Source organism: Malaya genurostris, chromosome 2 (assembly GCF_030247185.1).
Source record: "Malaya genurostris strain Urasoe2022 chromosome 2, Malgen_1.1, whole genome shotgun sequence".
Taxonomy (NCBI): Eukaryota; Metazoa; Arthropoda; class Insecta; order Diptera; family Culicidae; genus Malaya; species Malaya genurostris.
This window is the reverse complement of record NC_080571.1, coordinates 84,727,472-84,750,063: the sequence shown is the minus strand read 5'-3', so window position 1 is coordinate 84,750,063 and position 22,592 is coordinate 84,727,472. Positions and strand designations below refer to the sequence as shown.

The following is a 22,592-nucleotide window of genomic DNA, read 5'->3' as shown; positions in this document are numbered from 1 at the left end:
AAATGGAACGTCGCAGTTCACGCAAATTTACGTGGAAGATTGAATATTGTGTTTTAAAATCCATCCAATTCATTGGAATAAAAAAAAAATAATCGCCGCGCGTCTTGAACCGAGAACCACTGGGTCACAAAGTACGTCTGTTAAACGACTGAGCCACAGAAACACACATTTCCTTGGCTGGTAAAAGGTGCATTCTAATGCACACAGTCGCAGCTGCTAGTAGAATGCAAGTTTCAGTCGAAACCAGTAAAATTCAGGCCAATCTAACATTAAGTCATTACAAATGAAATTTTCCGTCATTTGACAAATTAGGCTTTCATGAAATATATCGTATGAGGGATTATGGTGTTTATTGAGAAAATTTCCAAAGCAGATACAAATCTACGGGCTTCTGCTTCCTCTACAGATCTACTTCTAAGGACTTATGTATTTGGGTTTATTTCTTTAGAAAACTACAGAAAATAGAAATTGAGAATTATTCCATTACAATCATTTAATTTTTGAATGCCAAATTAAAGAAAAAATATTTCCCCATGGTTTTCCTTATCATGAGGCTACAATCTAGTTGACACCAATATCTCCTTTTGATAAACTGCATTAATCCCTTAGAAATAAGTAGTGCATGATGATCCATTTTCTTATTCTGTATTTCCGGCTGTACTTCGATTCAATACAGATTGACATAAGGGAAACCTGGAATCGCTGATGCAGTACGATATTTAAACCGATATTTGAGCTACTCTGCTATCGGAGGGTAATGTCCGATACAATAGTTCAAGGTCGACGTGGATACACAATAGTTTGTGTATAGTGTTGTCCACTACCCCTTTTTAATGGAACTTGGAGATGCAGAGTATTTTCAGCATGACTTATGCATCAATTTTCAAATCCTATTTAACAACACATAAAATCGCCATCTTGGATTAGAAAATAGCTATTCGTCATACCCGTACCAAAATTATAATAATGTTGTTAAAAATTGCAATAACTTCGATAGAGTAGAAGCCGCCAATTCGGTTTCGATAGCGATTTGAGACTTCAAATCAAATCAAATTTAATAGCGAATTGCGATGCAGTGGACACTCACACAAACGAACACATATTTGGCATACAGCACCGCAGTGCACATATGTTAAATGTGAACAATCCACCAGCAAATTACCGGGATACAAGTGCTTCAAATTAGGTCCAAAAAGCCTATCGCAGAGAATTCAGAATTTCCCTGCTTGTTCCCATAGCAGCTGATCAGTGTCAATATACTCAAGTGAGTACGATGTGAGGCAGATGGAAGAAAATGGCATCCGCACACCACAAAAAGCAAGTATCCAGCGACCAAATGGATGTCACATTTAGTTTCGTCAACCACAAGCTACCTGTTTCGTTGGCGGCGAACGTTCATGCGATGCAGAAGGGAGCGATACTTTTTTTCTTGCATGACGTAAATCCTCCCTATACCGATCGAAGCACAATTGCTACTAAATTAAATTAGAGATGTATACCAACGATCTAAACTCAAAAGGATGACATCATTAAGACCTCCTGTAATTGGTTCCTGAAAATATAGGTCGATTCTAACCAATTTTTTAATAGTATGCTATTGAATTACCGGAACGACGTCGACATACATGTTTAAGTTAAATGTTTCCGAATCGATTGGTTGTAAAATTAAATCAATCCATCAACAAATAACTGAATTATTACCGTTCAAAGTAATGACAAGAAAAGGTTACGTGGCTATTTTTGAAACTGTTAATTGACACCTGGTCCCGTATAGTGATGAGTGCCTAAAACGTTAGAATACACCATTTTGTATTATTTAGGCACGTTAAAAAACCCCTCTACTTTTTAGTCTTAATTATATTAGACTTACCTAGTATTAGTGAACTTTTTCAACTTCGCTGCTACCTTCTCCTCCAAATTAATTTTTCTCCACCTCCAATGCTACTTTTATTGGAGAATCGGTCAAAATTCGGATCAGCTCGCTATTTACGACTTTGTCGCTCCTTCGAATCAGTTCACACTCTCACTTTGGAAAGAGGTCTGACGTCTTCAAGCTCAGATTCTATATCAGCATCAGATTCTATAATGATGGAAGAGTTCTGTTCGGGGTTGGGTCTGCGACAAACTTTGTCAGGAATTCTAAATGCTAAAAGTTTTGATGACTTTTTATTCATCAAAATATTGGAATACTGATAATATTAGACTACAACAACAGAATATTATTCTCAACATTTGCTACTAGCTTCTTGCGAACGTTCCTCATTAAATTCCGTACAGACTTCTTGGCGACAAGTTTTGACACTTTTTTTCCAATCTTTTTCGAACTGTTGAATGGTTTCGACTGCCGAGACATGTTTCCTAAGATTGGGTCTTCGTTAATGCCCAAAATTCCTCAATTGGTCGAAGTTGTAGGCAATTTGGTGGATTCATGTCTTTTGGGACAAAAGTGACATTTTTGGTAGTATACCATTCTACCATTTCTAGTAGTGACAAGAAGCAAGATCTGGCCAGAGCACAACAGGATCCTTGTGGCTTCGAATCATGGGTAGAAGGTAAACATTCCTTGATGTATATTTCGCTGTTCACTGAAGCAGTGGTGATGAAGGGTTTCGAAATCTTACCGCAGCTACAAATTGCTTGCCAGACCATAGCTTTCTTACCAAATTTTTCGACTTCAATCGATGTCTCGGACTGGTTTAACACTTGCCATTCTCGCACCGTATGATATTGTTTTCCCGGCAAGGATTTGTAATCGAGTTTCACGTAGGTTTCGTCGTCCATGATTATGCAGTTCAAATTTCCAGCAAGAATCGTATTATACAGCTTTCGAACCCTCGGCCTGATCGATGCTTCTTGTTTCGGACTACGTTTTCGTTGTTTCTGTTCGAGCAAAAGAAGGAGGTTTCAGTTCGGGATGTGGCCAAAAAAGTGGGCACTTCGAAGTCAAATGTTCTTTGTGCTAATGAACGTTTGAATCTTCGAAACTTTAAGAAGCAGAAACAACCAAAACGTAGTCCAAAACAAGAAGCATCGATCAGGCCGAGGGTTCGAAAGCTGTACAATACTATTCTTGCTGGAAATTTGAACTGCATAATCATAGACGACGAAACCTACGTGAAACTCGATTACAAATCCTTGCCAGGAAAACAATATCATACGGTGCAAGAAGGGAAACTGTTAAACCAGTTCGAGACATCGATTGAAGTCGAAAAATTTGGTAAGAAAGCTATGGTCTGGCAAGCAATTTGTAGCTGCGGTAAGATTTCGAAACCCTTCATCACCACTGCTTCAATGAACAGCGAAATATACATCAAGGAATGTTTACGCAAAAACGACTTCTACCCATGATTCGAAGCCACAAGGATCCTGTTGTCTTCTGGCCAGATCTTGCTTCTTGCCACTACTTGAAATCAACGGTAGAATGGTATACCACCAAAAATGTCACTTTCGTCCCAAAAGACATGAATCCGCCAAATTGCCTACAACTTCGACCAATTGAGGAATTTTGGGCATTAACGAAGGCACATCTTAGGAAACATGTCTCGGCAGCCGAAACCATTGAACAGTTCGAAAAAGATTGGAAAAAGTGTCAAAACTTGTCGCCAAGAAGTCTGTACGGAATTTAATGAGAAACGTTCGCAAGAAGGTGCACCAGCTAGTCTACAATGGCTAAGTAGCAAATGTTGAGAATATTCTGTTGTTCTGTTGTTGTAGTTCAATATTATCAGTATATCGAATAAAATTTGAATATCTAACACTTGTGAATTATTTACAGCGAAATCAAAGTGCGTCCATACTTTCTGGGACAGTCTTTAATCCCAATAGCTCAAACTAATTTCAATTCTCATATCATCGACGAGAATCGTCAGCTGCTCATTCGTTTGAAGAATGTTGGCCGATGACAATATCAACGTTCTGGCAATCTTGCTATGAAAACCATAATTAAAGGTTTACAATAGAATAGTATTCATAGGTTCACTCTTTTAAGAAATAAAAAATTTCGCTAAAGAAGTTTAGCAATTTAAACCGTATTCTAAATCCTTCGGGAAACTTTCTAAGGTTCCTGAGAAAGCTCAGAGTACAATCCTTTCTCGCAAAGAAAGAAATCAAATACTTCCTACAAACGGCGAAAGAAGCCTTAAATCTTACTCAGTATTATGAGAAAGTTCGCAATTTTAATTCCAAACTTGAAAACAATGTCCCACGAATATTTGATCACATTTCAAAATAAGTATTGTTACGTGATGACATTACTGAGACAATTTTTTTTGTAAAATTGTGTCAATCATTAGGAAGTTTAATATCAATAAGCATCCTGACAGTAACAGAATAATAAATTTTCTTATTAAAAGTCTTCTCAATGTTGCCTTGAAATTTGACTAGGTCAAAACCAAAAAATGACATGCATTTTCAATGCGAGAATTCAAACCAACAGCTTTCTAATATATTTTTTTTTGCTATCTCATTCGTAAATAATCGCATCCTAAACAAACGAACGAAGCATTTCAGCTCTCACTGCAACAAAAGAGAGTATCAATGCCAACGTCACTCATTCCTCTACGACAAGACGAAAACAAAATAACGTCTGCAGGGAGAATCTGTCGAATTTCAATTTTCATTCTTTTTTTTCAAAATATTGAAGCATGTTCTGTGAAGTTTGACTATGGAAAAAGGCTAAAATATGGTGAATCAAAGTTATTACACAGAACTCTTCGGAAATCAAAATTACTATAGATACGAGCACCAACAGATAAAAGTCATGGCAAAACGTTTTCTGGTTTTATCGTTTCTCGAAACTTCATTCGATACTGCACAACATACGATTTTCACTAAAAACCGAAAATGACTGAAAGGGTAAACGAAAGAGAGAACACAATTCTTAAACTATGCACAGCGTGTAAATTTTGTTCTGCATTGTAATTCAGAACTTTTTTTTTATTTCGTGTACCAAATGATAAAAACATTTTGAAAACACTTTCATTCTGAAAACTAATCACATCATATATATTAAAGATTTTGACGACTCGTAGCTTACGTGGCAGGTTAAACTTTTCGCCTCTCCGAAGTAAATTAAAAAGTCTTGAAGTAACCGAATTATAGCATGGTCAAAAAGCGTACAAAGCTCTGGTATAACGAAACACAAGGGCTGCACTATAATCGATGAGCGATCATACACTAAACTCAATTTTAAGCACATTCGCGGTGGAAAGTTTCACGTCGAGACAGGACGTGAGGAATCACGAATTGCAGGTCTTTTTGTGCACACCAATTTACTTTTAGTCAGTCTTTATTTAACATGATTTTATGTCATTTTCCCCGGTAAACCCGTTAAATACCATACAAAATTCGAAGCCTACTTGATTTTGCTATTTTATTGTATTTTCTCTGCAGTATACGACGAAAAATCTACAAAAGTTAAGCCAATTATTTATGTCAAAACAATCACCGCAAAACTTTTCCTTCGGTCACCAAACTCCAACTCTGCCCAGCGACCACCTTTCGTTCGTTGGCCGAATCATAAAAGTTTTGGCTGGTTCGATTTTCTATCTGATTACGACACATACAATAAAGCCATAATATTTATCCTTTTTTTTTTCTCTGCACTTTACTCTTTTCCCTTCTTTTTTTCAGCCACATCACACGCACCGCAGGATGGCTGCCGCCAATCGAAAACTGGATACAAACGATCGACCTGCCGTACGGCTGGGAAAAAGCTGTCGACCTGAAAGGCCAACCATACTACATCAAGTGAGTGGCAATCCGATAACATCCTTCTTTACCCCTTTTCTCCGGAGCCCGAAATTAGGTTCAGAATTTATGAACTGATGTTTATTGTGCCACTTTTCCTCTGTGTCTATCTCTCTCTCTTTCTCTCGTGTTCCAACAGCCATCTGAACAAAACGACCACCTACGAGGAACCGGAGCGGTATCACTACAATGACTCCCCGCCGGAACCGCGGCTGGTGGTGCTCCATCGGAGTCCCACGCTGGGCTTCGGCTTCGTGGCGGGAAGCGAAAAACCTGTGATTGTACGGTTTGTGACCGAGGGCGGACCTAGTGTAAATAAGGTAAGTACGGGACTGCTGCCATCGTACGTCAGTTGCGTAGCGACGGGGGGTTTGAAGTGTTAGGATATGCTGACTGTATTAAGGCGACAATGTTGCCAACTTGCTTTCCGAAATTTTTTGATGCATTTTTGAACCGTACTCTTCTTCCAGCTGGAACCCGGTGACCAAATATTAGCTGTAAACGGCGAGGACGTCAAGGACGCACCCCGCGACCATGTGATACAATTAGTTAGAAATTGTGAAAATTCCGTAACGCTGCTGGTCTGCCAACCGCAGCTGTACAACGCCGTCGGTCGCAAGTCGACGCTGCTGTCCGCCGGCAAGAAGGCCAAACTGAAATCACGCCCCATCCGCGTGCGGTTCGCCGAGAGCGTGTGCGTTAATGGGGCACCATTGTTTCCGGTAAGTCCTTAATCTATTTCAGTCAGCTGCTCCTGTCGGGCTCCCTTTCTCTCTGTGTGTATAGGTTCTAAGACACGAGGCGGAATAATCCCGGAGATTGTGATTCCGGGAAACCGGAAAAGAACGTACACAAGCCGATTCCACGTGTTGTCGATTCCGTATAGAACCAAGGAAACGGGACCCTGTTTTTGCATTTTTTTTTCGTTTGCGAATTGTGGATAGCAAAGCTTGAAACATTCAATTAATTCTCGGTGAAATGTGCGCTAATTATGGCTCTGCTGCTAGATTATACCGAGAACAAGTAAAAATAACTACCTAGCAACAGGGACTAATTATAACCTGGAATCACCATCCATCATTTCGAGTCGTCTAGATTACGCAGTTGGTCGAGGGGTAAGGACTCTTTGAAGTTTGACTCGATTTGATGGTTAAATTATTACTGAGTTGTGGGTCGGATTTCGTCTGCTTTATTGTTTCACTTTCATTTTTTATTTACTCACGATCATTTCAGAAGATGTTGTTGACATCCTGAAAACTAATTCATTTCACCAAACTAGCGTAAAGAATTAGAACAATATCACAGATTTTATTGCATCTCCGTTTTGATTGATGATCGCCGACATTTTGCTACTCCGTTACTGATCAGAGTCAATTGAATCATTAAAATTCCTTCATGTGAAGCAATATCAATTGCGGCTTTTTGCATCCTAATACAGGTCAACATAAGAAGGAAAGGAATATTCGTTGCAATTAGCTACACACTTAGAAAAGTTTCATCTTTATAGATGCACATAAAAAAGCTTCGCGATTTACTTACATTCCCAATACAAAGCATGAAAAGATAAATTATATCATTAAGGTCTGAGGACAGATGGCCACGTGTTGAGTTTTAAATCGACCACGTGGCTCGCTCAGTTCCTTTTGCGCATCGTATTTCTCTTGTACTCTCTCGTATATGAGCAAACTGTACCGGGTTGCCAGCATACATTTTATTATTTTGATGAGAAGTTTTATCACATTAATCTATCGTATGGGTTGGACATTACATGGATTCCAATGAACAATGAAAAAATATTCAACTTTCACAAAGATTGAATGTCTGTGTGTTTGGCAGCCTTGTCGAGCCAATTTTATTTCGCTCTCTGTTTTCAGATTGCTATCAGGAAACCAAAGCGAAAAAAATGGCAGATGCATTGAAACTGACTTTGTTTCACAGAAAAGTACAAGACTTTATTTTTATCGCTATAACATATATGTTTTTATGTACTAATCGCATCTAAACTAAATTATCTAGACTTTGTCACGGTAGATTTATGATATAATCCTTCAAAGTCGAGATATTCAATGAACAAGTAGAGGTATGCATTTCCGAGCGTTCCAATTTTCAGCAGTTCTTCAGTCAGAAAAAAATACAACACGACCGCTAAGCTCAATGAATCATTCTGAAAATTTCACAGAATATTCTCAACTAAATTTCGAAGACATTGTCAGGTGGGTTTTTCTATATTTTGCACCGTTTCCAAGAAAATTTAATTTGAAACGGGAAAATAGCAAAAAACCTACCACTTTACGGTACTGTCCTCAGCCCTTAACTTTACAGTTAATTTAGCTGAAGCTTACTTCGATACAGACGAAAAAATTTATGTTTACATGTTAGTAGATGTAATATTGTGTCATCACCGAAGAAATTACGGCATACACCCAAATCTCCGTTCACGGACACTTTTTTACGTTACCTCTTTTTTCGTAGCTCGTTTTACGAACCAAATCCCAAATAACGTAAACTTTTTTACGAACCTACTTTTTGAAAAGAGGTTTTTGCATACAATAAAAAAAATCCCTGCTCATATATATTCCATGGAAACTACTACAATATAAGTATTTGAACTGGTTTGAAGAGTAGATTCCGGAAAATTATGTTTGAGGTATTTTGGAAATCCAAGATGGCGACTTTCGGTTTCTTGATATCAGTGCAGTAAAACCAAAGATAAATAATAAAGACATGTATGTGCCTACAATAATTTAAAAAATTCTGGTTCGTACCCGGTACTTTCTAAAATGACCGCACTCACCGCTTGCTGGAGCGCGACATTAATTGCATTGTTATCATTTCGATTAAAGTGTGCCATGAGTAGGGCAGAATTAAATGTCAACATTGTCACTTATTTCGATACCGTAATATAAAAAGACAATTGTTAAAAATAACCAACAAGTTAAGCAAAACGAATCGTAAAACGGAAAAGCACGAAAAATGGGCATCCAAAGCCAGGTCATCATGCTCATTTCTTCCATATACTCGTCAACCGTAGATTTTGATTTTTTAACATTTATGCAATCTACTCTGACTTTTTCGTAGTAATTGATGGAACGTCGGAAATCTACTGTGTTAGCACTTGGAATTCCGAGCTTTCCGAGCTACCTATAATTTCAAAGGTATACAATGTAACTCCCATTTAACTGCTATAATTCATATCTGCTGTAAACTGTCCTCTCGCTATTAATTTAAATACACGAGAGATTATGGTGTCAAAACAAACAAAATATTAAGTGTACCATAAAATCTCAAAATATACAAATTCAATTGAAACTGAATGTGGAACACATTGACGATCTCTCTACTGCAGTAAACTTCACTCTCTGACACTCTCAATATTTGCTGACGGCCCGAACGGGCAGCATTCAGTTCATCGGTCGTTTCTCTTCAATCGAGGATCAGTTCAACCATTGTCAGTTGATCTCTTTTTATTTTATTTTTTTGTTTAAAAGATATTTTTATTCAGGTCTATTTGCGTACAAGCTTTACGCGGCCGATTGAGCCGATTTTTTAAATAATTTTTTTTTTTTGAGTTGGATCTCGTTGTCACCCTTTTTCTAGGGGGAGAGGAGCTTCCATTTCTCTCTTGCGAGGATTGAGGGGCACTTCGTTCGTGGTTCGTCTCGTCATCCATTGCCGCATCGATGGTATTGTTGTCGATATCCGTCTTCTTTTCGTTGCTAGTTGCTAGTTGCTGTAAATGCACCTTGTTGTACAGTGGTTGCAGTTGCTGGTTGGTTGGAGGGTAAGTTGTTAACTGCAGCTGGTGTACTTTATTTTATAGGGGATGATGATGGATTCGTTGAAGGGGATGCTTCATTGGTGGCTGTTCCAGATGTGCTGGGGTTGCTTGGGGTTGATATGAAGGAAGCACCGTTGTCCTTTGGTGTAGTTGTCTCCTTGTCCAGTTTATCACATGGCTTACCGTAGTGAACAGCTTTTTGGCAATATTGACATGTGGTCATCTGATTGTCATAGGTAACAAGAGATTTGCACGGAATCCTTGTATCCGAAAATCACATAAGAAGGTATAGCCTTCTTCAAGTGTATGCGTAATGAACGTACGCCATTTAGAATACCGGGGAAAAAATTCTTCCACTATTATTTTTCTATGGAGAAAATCTCTCCGTATTGGGACATAGTTTTGCGAATATATGAATTGGTGACGCTTGAGGGAAGATCATGCACACACACTTCTATAGCACTATCATCCATATATACTGGAATGTTGTACTTAATTTTCTGGTGCTCCACATAATGCACATTATTGTCTTTTGCGAATTGAATTGCATCCAACTCTTTATAAAACTGGATGTAAACAACATTATTCGACTTATTGCATTGAAGTAAATGCACACGTTTGATGTCAAGATGCATTTGCTCCTTAAGCAAACCTTCAAGTTCTCGTATCGAAGGTCGAATTTTGCACTACCTGAAGTCAACAACAATTGTATTCTTTCGTGTCGGCGGTAGCTTTTGTTCGTTTGGTTCACTCATTTCGAGGACGTTCTATTGTTCACTACACAATACTGTACTTGGTTTCTTCTGTCCCGAACGTAAGCGGTTTTGTTTTATCGATTGACTTGGATGAGATGTGAAAGCAAACTGATGATCTCTTAAAGTAACAAAATACATATCTCTTTCAATAGTGTGAGAGCGGCCTTCAAATGAGGTTCATGTAAACATTCGAATTGGTTCAAGATAATAGATTAAAGACAAACCAGATAGCTGAAATGTCAATCACAGAATACACATAAATTAATTGTTTCCTCCTTCAGTTTTCATTTTTAATACTTTACTCCATTTATAATTCTATTCGTTCGAACTTGCTTACTACCAAGAGCGAAGGTAATGAAGAAGCTACACTACTTGGCACTTGAAACTGAGCAAGCAAAACTTCAAATGACTAGGTATGATTATTCAACTGACGATGAATTCCGGGAGCTTCACTTGAAAATGGCAGCAAAAGTCAAATGAATTAGTAGGGATATGCTGACGGTCAGCGGTCATAAATTTCATTTTCATCTTATATTACTCGATTGAAAATGAAATTTTACCGCACTGCTTGATATTCCTCACAAACCCTTACAATTTGGGTACTTTCGGATTGCTCGTCGTCATCTTGGATTTCAGAACCACCTCAAACATCGTTTTCCGACATCTACTCATCAATTCCGTTCTGAATATACCTATATTGTAAGGGTTTTTAAGGAATATGAATAAACCGAAAGCCGCCATCTTGGCTTTTTAAACGAGCCCAAACATCATTTTCTTGCACTTACTCTTCAATCCGTTCCGAAAATAGCCATATGATGTGGGGTTTCCACATTCATGAAAACAAAATTATTTACTTTTTTTTACGAAGTAAGTTCCAAATAACGGAAACTTATTTTTACAAACTACTTTTTTACGAACCCCCGTTTAGTTCGTAAATGAAGGTTTCGGTGTACTTGAATTTACGTCAAGCGTAAATTTCATTTTTTCTAAGAGTGTACTTGTAAACCAAAGAATCCTCAACATTGGTATTGGCACACGATCGTACTGGAAGTGGGTCATTCCGCCGAAAGCCATTTCGTCGGTGGTCGTCTTGACGGAAAGGTCATTTCACCGAAAGAGTAATTTAACCGACAAAAATTTCATTACTAAATATCGTGATCGCGAAAAAATCTGGACATGTTAAATTTGGAATAAAACAATTTTACTATTATTTTGTTTCAAGAAGCATATTTTATTAATTTTATTGTGCATTTTTAGTCATCATAAAACTAATTACCGTTACTTAATTAGGGGGAAACCGCGAACTTTTAAGTTTTTCTAGAGTTGTAGCTTGTTGTGACAGTTGGATGGATTCGCCTCTTTCGATACAACGTTGACTCCATTCGCTCAATATAATTGCAAAACATCTTTAGCATAGGGTCAAGATGCCAAATCAAGCTAGAATAGCGAGGGAGCGTCATGACGGAGTGGTAAAAATCACATCTTTAGGCATTTTCACAGTATATTTGCTTGTTTACCGTTCCGGTAGTGATAAAGCTATGACTTTTTCGACCTCAGCCGCATATTGCCTGCCTAACGAAATTTTTGAGATACTTGCCTTTTTTGTCCTGAAATTCTCATATGCGCCGTTATGTTGTATGCCAGTATAAAAAGACATTCCGGGAAGCTGTTTAAAGTTTTTAAGCACAAAAGTTTCATCGTTTGTTAACTTAAGAAAACTTCGTCAAATATTCTGGATACAATTTGTAAACCCGGGTTTTAGCCGTCAATTTCTGTTTATCATTACAGTTCTCTACAGTTTCCACCTTGAACGACTAGAAGCAATATAAGCTTCATCCTTGCGTCTTTCTGGTGGTTCCTGAAATCCGTTTCATTTTGGAACGTTATGGACAGTTTTCCTGCAGCCACTGTTTTTCACAAGTTTACCTACTGACAGATCCGGATTTTTATTGCTCTTCGCACTTGTTCTTCTTGAGGCGCCATATTCGATCTTATAAGCTTGTATATTCTGCGTTCTTGACAAACATTATTTTAGAAAAACTAGTTAAAATACATATTATATATTTAACGTATTGTCTTAATTTACGGATTCCGGACCAAACAAATTTTTGCCTTTGAGCCCTAGAACGAATGGAGCAATTTTTTGGTATTTTGGTTTGCTCCTGATGAACTGAAGCGGAAAAATTATTTTGCTTTGTTCTAATTTATTGAAAGACGGCTTTCTGGTCAAGTGTTGCTTTACAAAATATTTATTTTACGTTTAAGACCGACGTTTCGAAGGAATATCCCTTCATCTTCAGGGCAACTATAAAATTAACATACAAACTGTTTACTCACAATGACAACAAATATTTTTCGATGCAAGGTAGAATAAGCATACAAATTAAAATCGTAGTTCGTTTAAAATTTATGTTTGTGCTTATAGTGTAGAGTAGCCGTTCCCGTTTTCGATTACTTTCAATGGTTCAATCCACTTGACGAAAAATATTTGTTGTCATAGTGAGTAAACAGTTTGTATGTTAATCTTATAGTTGCCCTGAAGATGAAGGGATATTCCTGCGAAACGTCGGTTTGTAAAGCAACATTTGACCAAAAAGCCATCTGTTAATAAATTACAACAAAGTGTACCCTCTTCATAATATAAGAGTATTTTGCTTGGATATCCAATGAAACATTTATAGCAGTCGAGAGGCATCAAGCCTGACTGGCAAGTCAAGTGAGATAGGATTGCCAATAAACTTTTAAATAAATATTCCAAATTACGCAATTTATGGCCGAACGTTGTCATGACAAAAAAAATCGTATCCATGTCTGATCAGATATTCTGTGCAAAGTGAATGGAATGGCAATTCAATGATTTGACTCGGAAGCAGTCCTTACTATACGTTACTTTTGAGATTCACGTCATTTTGTATATTTTTACATTAGTGTTTATTTAGCTGGCTTGGTGAGCTTAGCGCAAAAAAGCGTGCAAAATTTTAACCACACGAGTTGAACGCAAGCATAAATTATCTTTCTGAAGAACGATTGAAAATAAGAAAACATTCATGTATTTTCGGTATCTAATTCGAGCGAGCGGGTCATTTCGCCGAAAGCCATTTCGCCGAAAGTCGTTTCGCCGAAAGCCATTTCGCCGAAAGTCGTTTCGCCGAATGTCGTTTCGTCGAATGGGTCATTTCGCCGAAAGGGTCATTTCGCCGAAAGAGTCATTCTGCCGAAAGGGTCATTTTTTCGAAAGGGTCATTTCGCCGAAAGGGTCATGTCTCCTGTATAACTGATGTGGTGCAGCCACATAATTGGAGCCAAGATGGCCGACGCCAGTTGAGTCGGTCGCCGACCCGCCGTCGGAAACGGCGGCCTCTTGCACACAAACCTGTAACCGCCTCGTTTGCCCGGTCTACTCAAAGCTAGGTTTCTTTGCTTTAGCACATGAACCAAAGCACATGAACCATGTGGCGTAGGTGTTTTTCATTTTCACTCAATAAACGGAAAATACCACATACATTTGCCTGGTAGATACACATATGCAATTGCTTTGATGCTTAGTAGCTAATAGTCAACAAGTTTTCCTGGGAACTCCGTTCTGAGGTTCATGAATCAATCTTTATTCAAGAGTACAAGAACCAATCTTTATTCAAAAAGTACAATTGTACAATTGTAGGTAGGCGTTAACGCTATCATCTTTCATTTGTCTTTATTTTAAATCAATTCTAATTACGATTTTAAGACGATTTCAAGATTAGGTGAAATGGCTTTCGGCGAAATGGCATTCAGCGAAGTGGCCCATTCGACGAAATAACCCTTTCGGCGAAACGGCTTTCGGCGAAATGACCCTGATCCCTAATTCTCCGCATGAGAGAGCGCGGTTGAATTTCATTATCGATGACAAAACTTGGAGTAAGTAATGTCAGATACATAATCGCGAAATTGATGTAGGACTGCATTCGAGATGTGTATAGACATTAACTAGTTTGATACCGTTTGAACATTTAAAAATTTGTAGTCCTGAAAAAGATCAGTCGGTTCCGGAAGATTCTGCTTGTATTCTAGGAATCAGCGGCAGTTTAAGACAGTTTTCTAAATAAGTTATTTACGTTACTTCTGGAATCCTAAAGAGGACCGTTAGTATCTTTGGGGTCTTGGAAATGACTATTTGGATACGGATGATTACATTTGTATTCCAGGAAGTAGGCCGCCATTTCAAATCATTTGTAAGCTTGAGCCTTGACTTAAAGGAAATCATTCCATAAATATAATCGTAACACAAGTCGAAAAAATCGCTCATGTATTTCAATACTTTATTTACCTCAATATTTGAGTGGAAGAAACTATCAAAATGCTGTACGAGATTCATTCCCGGCTTTCAGAAAGGCCAAATTGTGAAATTCTCTACGATATTAAACAGTTTTCGAACATTTTTTCTCGAACGCGAAGCCGCTGAATGCTATCTTTATTTGGGCTCGTTAGGTGCGAATTTCGCACTGCGAAAGCAGCACAAAGCTAATTAAATTATTTTAGATTCGCACTAAACTGGTGATTTTTATCTCCGATTTGCAAAGAAGTTCTTTAGATAACATTTAGAGCCATTAGAATGGCTGATTTAGTATAAGTTTCCCCATCTTTGTACACTTTTCGTTGTCTTTTTCTCCAATGCAAACGACCAACAGCTGGATGACGCAATCGCTATTGTTGGACGCGAAACTCACACTACGAGCATAAGATATGCTCACAGAAGAACTAGTTGCTCTTTTCTGAGTTTAGGTTTGAGGAACGGATCCTCATTTTCGCCATTTACTGAAGTTGAATAATGCCGGGTGTTGTTCCATTGTCTTGACGTAGATGGCGGACTGCGTACTCGATGTGTTTCCGCTCATGGATTATCATAGACTGAAGCTAGCAAACGTGCAACAGGTTCTATTTATAGATTCGTTTGATTTTGATGTTTCGTGTTTGGACCTATTTTGTCACTATTTAAACAACGTGATAAACGTGGTATTAACAGCATTCTTACACATTCTTTCATTCGTTTCTTGAAAGAATTAGAGAAATACTCAAACAGGGAAAAAGTTATTGAGAAATCAAATCTGTATCGGTTTCTTAAATCAAAATCAAAATCGTTACATTTTCGTGTTGTGTAATATTGAAACTGCAGCAGGGTGAGCATAGTAAAGAAAAACGTAGTCCTACGTCAAAATTGTTGGAATAATGAATTACTGGACATTCACTGGGCATCGAAAATGTACTAAATAAATACATTTTCCACACCAGGTTATATGTTTCAATATTCTAAATGAACGATAATAAAGGGTGATTTTTTAAAAGGTATAGAATTAGATTTTCAAAAAAAAACACACATAAAATTTGAAGAAATTGATGAAATCTTTATTGGAATCCATAGAACGATGAATATAATTTAAAATCTGAAGATGATTTTATGCAAAAGTTAGCCGCGGCTCCGCTTGAGATGGCCCATGCGCAAGGTCCAATATTGGCACACGCCGGTATTTCACGAATAAGTGCTTCGATATTGACTTCCAGTGCGTCAATCGTCACTGATTTATTCTTGTAGACATGAGCCTTAACATGGCCCCACAAGAAAGAGTCCAAAGGCGTTAAATCACACGATCTAGCCGGCCAATTGGCGGACGCCAAAACCTGAGATAAACTGTTCACCGAAGGCGGCTCTCAATTTGATCATTGTTTTGCGTGCCGTGTGGTGTGTGGCACCGTCTTGTTGAAACCACCTGACAGGCATGTCCAATTCTTCCATTTTGGTCAAAAACGGTAACGCTCGTCATTCACAGTAACGTTCCGCCCATCGTCGCCTTCGAAGAAGTATGGCTCGATGATGCCACCGGCCCATAATCCACACCAAACAGTGACTTTTTTGGGATTCATTGGTAGCTCTTGCAATGCTTCTGGCTGGTCTTCACTACCGATGCGGCAATTTTGCTTATTGACGCATCCATTCAATCAGGAATGAGCTTCTTCGCTGAATACAATTTTTCAATAAAAAAAATAGACTCAACTCCAAATATGTCAGCGCCCATTCATGATTAAATTATAGACCAAACTGAACAAGTTTGACAATGGTACAAGACACGATTCACGCGTGATCTTTCAAAAACAGTGTTCCCAAAAAGGTACCAGCAAAAAATTACCCTTTCTAACGTGTTTTATATTATACATTTGATTTATCCTATGTCACACAATAGATTGAAATGATTTCTGTCTATTATAATGTTTATATTTGTCAGAGACAGTAAATTATCTTATCGTACACCCAATCAAGTTTCAATCCTAACATGAATTTGAAGGCAAGTTGAATAAGAACTGGGCTTGTTTTGGCTTCAAATACTTCACTTTCATTCGTAAAAACGGGTACTCAAATCACAAACACATAATAAACGTCACATCTTCTTCCATGATCGCATCGCTTGCGTCTGTCGAAATCACCAACTCCGCGACACTTATGGAAAAGTCTAATGAGTAGTCGTCCTTCCGTAAAGTAGGTGACTCTGTTTTGAATTACCCAAATCAATTCGAATGAACCCAAGCGAATCTTCCCAAATTAGTGTCTAAAATTCAATTTTAGACAAAAATTTCAAATTAAAGACTGTTATTGAGTATTGATAATGAAGATAATGAATTCAAGTTCGAAAAAATAAGATTTTTGTTCCATAGGTTATCCCACTAAAGTTTGTTATGTCCGAACGTAATGCCACGTGGAACAAATGAACGGTCAATTATTGCCGCACCAAGAATCCAGCTACTCTCAGAGACCTGTTACCGTATTAGGATCTACGACTTCTTCTCCCGGAATCCGGAAAATGGATCCACTTATCTCCGTTCATCGTGCCACTAAAGTTGATTTTATTAGTACCATAAATATCGCGTTCGGTTGTTAACACCGAGCTGGAATCTAATTCCGAAATACTAACCGGAAAACCAACGACAGCTTTGCTGCTGATCGTTTCCGTTTCCACGAAAACGAAGGAGGAAAGCAAATCCGAGGAACTGTTAGCAAATAATCATGGCACTAAAATTGTGGCCATCCACAACATCCACAGCAGCAGCATCTAACCGTCGATCGTGTGTCCGGACACCATCGGGGCAAATAGACACCATCTTCCATTACGGATGCCCTTTCGGTTGGTTCTGTTTGCTGTGCAGCGAGGACATCCGTTATTGAAGGGCGATGAAGGTGCTTCGGCGAATTAAGCTCAAAATAAATAGCTACCTCAGAGACGACATTTTTTTTTCACGTCGAACCTGAAACCACAGTGCAAAGCCGGATCCGTTTCCCCCCTCCCTCATCCGCCAATTCACCGTTCGTCGTAAGAAAAAGACACTTTTTTTCTGCTCTTATTCCACCGGCACCGGCACTCGGTCCAGTCCGGTCCGGTCAGTGTCCCTAGGCAACCGAATGCTGATGATTATTTTTTTTTATTTCGGCATCACACCATGAAATGGATTATAGAGAAAAGTTCTGGACGAATTCCCAACGGAGTGTTGGGGCCGACGTCTCATTTTATTTTATGGTGAATCTACTAACCACAAATTGAAACGATTTTTTCTCCGGAAAATCCCAGAAAACAGCTTGTGAACAGCGAATGAATCTAATGATATTACGAAACTGGAGTCTGAACATGTTTTTTTTTCTGAATCTTTCGTCCCTTGTTTTAAGTTTATCAAGTCGTCCATAATATGTAATCCATGGAAAGTACTTCAACGTAAAAATATTTTTCTATAGACCATCAATCTAATTAATTACAGTAGGTGCAATTTTTGTCGGCGAAAAACTTTCTTCAGTAGTAGTAATTAGTCAACAAAATCATAAAAAAAACTTTCCTCGCTACTAATTAATCGACTCGGCCTCGGCCCTAACCTCAATCTTCTGTTCGCTTTAATTTATCTCCCATAAACATCGTACACTTGGAAGGCGTTAGTGCTTAGACGCCTGCACCAAAACAACAAACACCTGTTAGTAGCTTGATATCCCAGTTAATTAGTCCCGAGTGAGTCTGATGAGAAGTAGTAGTAGTAGGAGGAGGAAGAGTACAAGTTAGATTAGCTTTGAAAACAGAGCAAAAATAGTTTTTCTCCGAAGTATTTTTCAAAAGCGAAATATTACACTGCATCATGTACGGAACCACATTGGGAAATCCCATTAGGACTCCGATTACAAGTTTAATGAAAACGCACCACTCTTCGAGCATCATCAATTCGGATGAATGATGAAGGATTTGCTTTCCCATGCCTTGGAATCGGGACTAACATATTGGTTGAACAGCTTTCAGCAAAGGTTAAGCAAAAGGAACTCCGACCGATGGCCGGAACGAATTCAATGGAGAGACGACCATCAACTATTTCGGTTCCGATAACCATCAGCAAATGGGGATAAAAGCTTTTTGATTATCGTTTCTCTACGTCACTTAGTGGTTTTGTCTTTCCCGGATACACTGCGGGAGGGGAGAAAGAGTTAAAATTATCGCAGTGTGGAAGACTAGCTATTTGTTTTTTTTCTTTAGTTCGTTTATTTGAGTTGTGGTCGAGACTGGAGGATAGCAAAGGAATCGTTCACGCAATGATAATCGGGGAACTTTTACAAATAGATTTGAAAAAATGAATCAACTTTTCATTGTAAAGCTTGTTCGCTACAAAACTGGACACATTAAATTTGAAATAAAAGAAATTTTCTGTGCATTATTAGTCATCTTAAAACTTATTACAGTTACTTAATTAGGCTACATAAAAAAACTACCAACCTTTCAGTTTACTCCAGGCAGTTTGGTAGATTGGCGTTTTTCGTTACAACATGGACCCCATTCGCTTTATACCATTCCAAAACCTAGTACCGTAGTGACAAGATGCCAAAACAGGACAGAATAGCGAGGGAGAATCATGGTTGCGTAGGAATGGTAACAATTGCTTCTTCAGGTATTCTCCGCGGTACATTACCTTGTTTACCATTCCGGTAGTGATGGAGCTTTGGCTTGCTCAACCACAGCTGCATATTGCCTGCCAAACCAAATGTTTTTTTTTGTGAAACCTGATCTCTTCTGCAATATTTGCTTCACCGTCGCGTCGTTCTGATGATTCCTGAAATTCCTTTTTCTTCCACTCCCAACATTCCTGCTGTTATGGATAGTAAGGGAGAGTGTTCGATTACCGGCACCCTTTTTTACCTTTTTTGTATATATATAAAAATAGGTATAGAATTCGCTCAAACTTTAGAAAAATTTTCCGAGGCCCGGAGGGCCGAATGTCATATACCAATCGATTCAGCTCGACAAACTGAGCAAATGTCCGTGTGTTTATGTGTGTGTGTGTCTGTATGTGTGTGTGTCTGTATGTGTGTTGTCAACAAAGAGGTCGAGATCTCAGAGAAGGCTGAACCGATTTTGATCAAACTTGTCGCAAATGAAAGGTCTCCCCGTCACCCAGAACGCTATTGAATGGTTTTGAGATCGGATGCTTACTTTTTGAGTTATACGAAGTTTTATGTCAAAATTTTCAGTTTTTTGACAATGACTGTCACAATTGACCTTGAAAACAGGATATGATTTTAGACTTAAATTTCGCACGGTAATAGCTATACAACAAGCCATAGATTGTTAAAATCCGTCCATTTTTAACGGAGATATCGAAATTTTTGTGTAAACGACTTTTCCCCCTATTCCAGTAGTAGAAGTTTTGAGCGCTATATGATAAAGAAATGCTTGGGAGCAATGTGAAACACGATTTTTTATACTGCTACATCCAATTGTTTCTAAGTACCAAAAAGACTGTGTTTAGCATCCTTTTTCATGACATTTTGCCTCGGATCGATTTTAGCACGGTTCATTTTTGGCAACACAATCGTTCGAATATGACGTATGTAAACCAGATGATGGCAGCATTTTTGAGTTGAAAGCAATTCCATAATTATATTGATTTAAACTACTTACAGCAATAAATGCTGAAAGAACATAACACCCATATACCATTCGAATCAGTTCGTCGAGATCAGCAAATGCATGTGTGACGAATAATTTCACTCAATTTTGTCGGAGATGACTTAACTGTTTTCTACAAACTCAGATTCATATGAAAAGTCGTATGCTCCCAAACAGGGTTCCTGAATTTTGTTTGGATCCGACTTCTGGTTCCGGAGCTACAGGATGATATGGAAATCTAAGAATCATCTAAGATTCAAAGGAAAAGTTTTATGATCCTATCACACATCTTGCTTTTCAGTTAGATTTTCCGGTTTAGGGTACTCGAGGTGATTAATATAAAAATGATTTTTCACATAAATTAATCAGGTTTTTCGGGTTTGCAGATTTCGATAGTTCAGTTTTAGTGGTATTCAGTTTTCGATTCGGATTTAATTCGCACTACGATTTTTCAAAGATGTCTACACTGATTTTCAAACATTTTGAAACAAAAGTATACTATACAGCTCCCCAGGTGAATTTATCTGACTTCGACTACACCGATTTTCGAATTCTGGTTCCAGTATCCAATCGTTTCTTAAAGCTCAATCGCTTTCTCGAAAAAGCCAAATCGACAAAGACAAAATTATTAACTGTAGCTTGATACGCTCAACTCTAGGTTATACATCATTTTTACCTTCGAGACATTCAACGCCTTAAATCAATCCAACGCAAATTCGTCCGTTTTGAACTTCGTCGTCTTTCGTGGACCGTCCGAGCTACGAAGATCGTTGCAAGCTGATTGACCTAGATTTGCTCTCTGTTCGACATGACGTCTGTAAGGTCATTTTTGTCACTGATTTCGTATAGACTGTTCAGATCTTCTACAACTGTTACACTTAGATAGTCATCGCCGTACTTTTCGTTTCCAACCATTTCTTAGAATACTCTCATCTAGAACTATCTACGGTTATTACTAACATTTAGTAATTGTTCCAATGTATTTGACCTTCATCATTCTCGTAATGCTCTAAAAAAGCTGTTTCTCAGTTATCTGTCTCGATAGGTTCTAGTAACTAGAATACTATATTTAGTATTAGTTTTCTCTCATCATTGTATAATTTCTAAGTTTTGGTTTTAAGTTATTATGTATTATGTATTATTTGGATCATTCTAATCTGTTGATGCAAAAAATGAGGAGGTTGTATGCCTGTTGGAGAGAAAGTTTTAACTAAACTAGCTCCACTGGGCTTTTCCCTGCTCCACAATTACAGAATGAATAATTTTTAAAATTCAACGACGGTCATTAAAATAATAAAATGAGAACTAAAACACCGAAGAATATTCATGCAAAAACACATGCGGTTTGATAAAAAAAAAAGGTATCATCTCACTGCTAGGTGGATTAAGCACTGTTTTTAAACTTATAACTTCTGACTAAGTGCACATTATGCAGACATATATACATCAATGGAAAGCTAAAGTCCCTAGCTAACAACTGAATAAAAAACTAAGTTGATTCAATCAATCGAAAAAAACTTTATTATCAATTTAGTAAAGTGATAAATTTTGGCCATTTTAAAATAGGTGTTCGGTTACCGGCACCTCAAGAATTTTTTTTCTTTTCGGAGGCGTTTTTGACAAAGGTCTTCATTGTCTGATGGTGACTTCGTCTTGGCTCTCTTGGCCAATGATTTGGATGGTGGCGCCTTTGGTGTTGATTTGGCAGGTCTTCCACATTTGGTATTAAATCACGAAATAGATCGATTTCACCTCATGAATATTCAATCCACTGACCTTTTCGATTGATACTTTTCAATTTATGATACTCAGTTCTGGTTTACATCTCATCCAAGTCAGTCGATAAAACAAAACCGCTTACGTTGGGGACAGAAGAAACCAAGTACCAAGAAGGTTTGCTTAAGGAGCAAATGCATCTTGATATTAAACGTGCGCATTTACTTCAATGCAATAAAACCAATAATGTTGTTTATATCCAGTTCTATAAAGAGTTGGATGCAATTCAATTCGCTAAAGACAATAATAATGATGTGCACTATGTGGAGCATGAAAATATCAAGTACAACATTCCAGTATATATAGAAGATAGTGCTATAGAAGTGCGTGTGCATGATCTACCCTCATGCGTCCCCGATCCTTATATTCGCGCAACTATGTCCCAATACGGAAAGATTCTCTCTATCGAAAAAGAAAAGTGGAAGAATTTTTTCCCCGGTATTCTAAATGGCGTACGTTTGTTACCCATGCGCTTGAGGAGGCCTATACCTTCTTATGTGACATTCGGTCAGGATACAAGAATACCGTGCAAATCACTTGTTACCTATGACAATCAGATGGCCACATGTCAATATTGCCAAAAAGCTGTTCACTACG

General features: G+C 38.1%; 1 protein-coding gene across 2 annotated transcripts in view; it reads left to right on the top strand.

Annotated features, from left to right (window-relative positions):
• LOC131432661 (uncharacterized) overlaps window positions 1-22,592 on the top strand; it is a 711,303-nt gene that overhangs the window by 598,230 nt on the left and 90,481 nt on the right. For both annotated transcript variants that reach the window (XM_058599064.1, XM_058599065.1), the window contains 3 exons: window positions 5,632-5,748; window positions 5,888-6,068; window positions 6,219-6,470. In XM_058599064.1, the coding sequence (XP_058455047.1) occupies window positions 5,632-5,748; window positions 5,888-6,068; window positions 6,219-6,470 (550 nt within the window). The remainder of the gene's footprint in view (window positions 1-5,631; window positions 5,749-5,887; window positions 6,069-6,218; window positions 6,471-22,592) is intronic.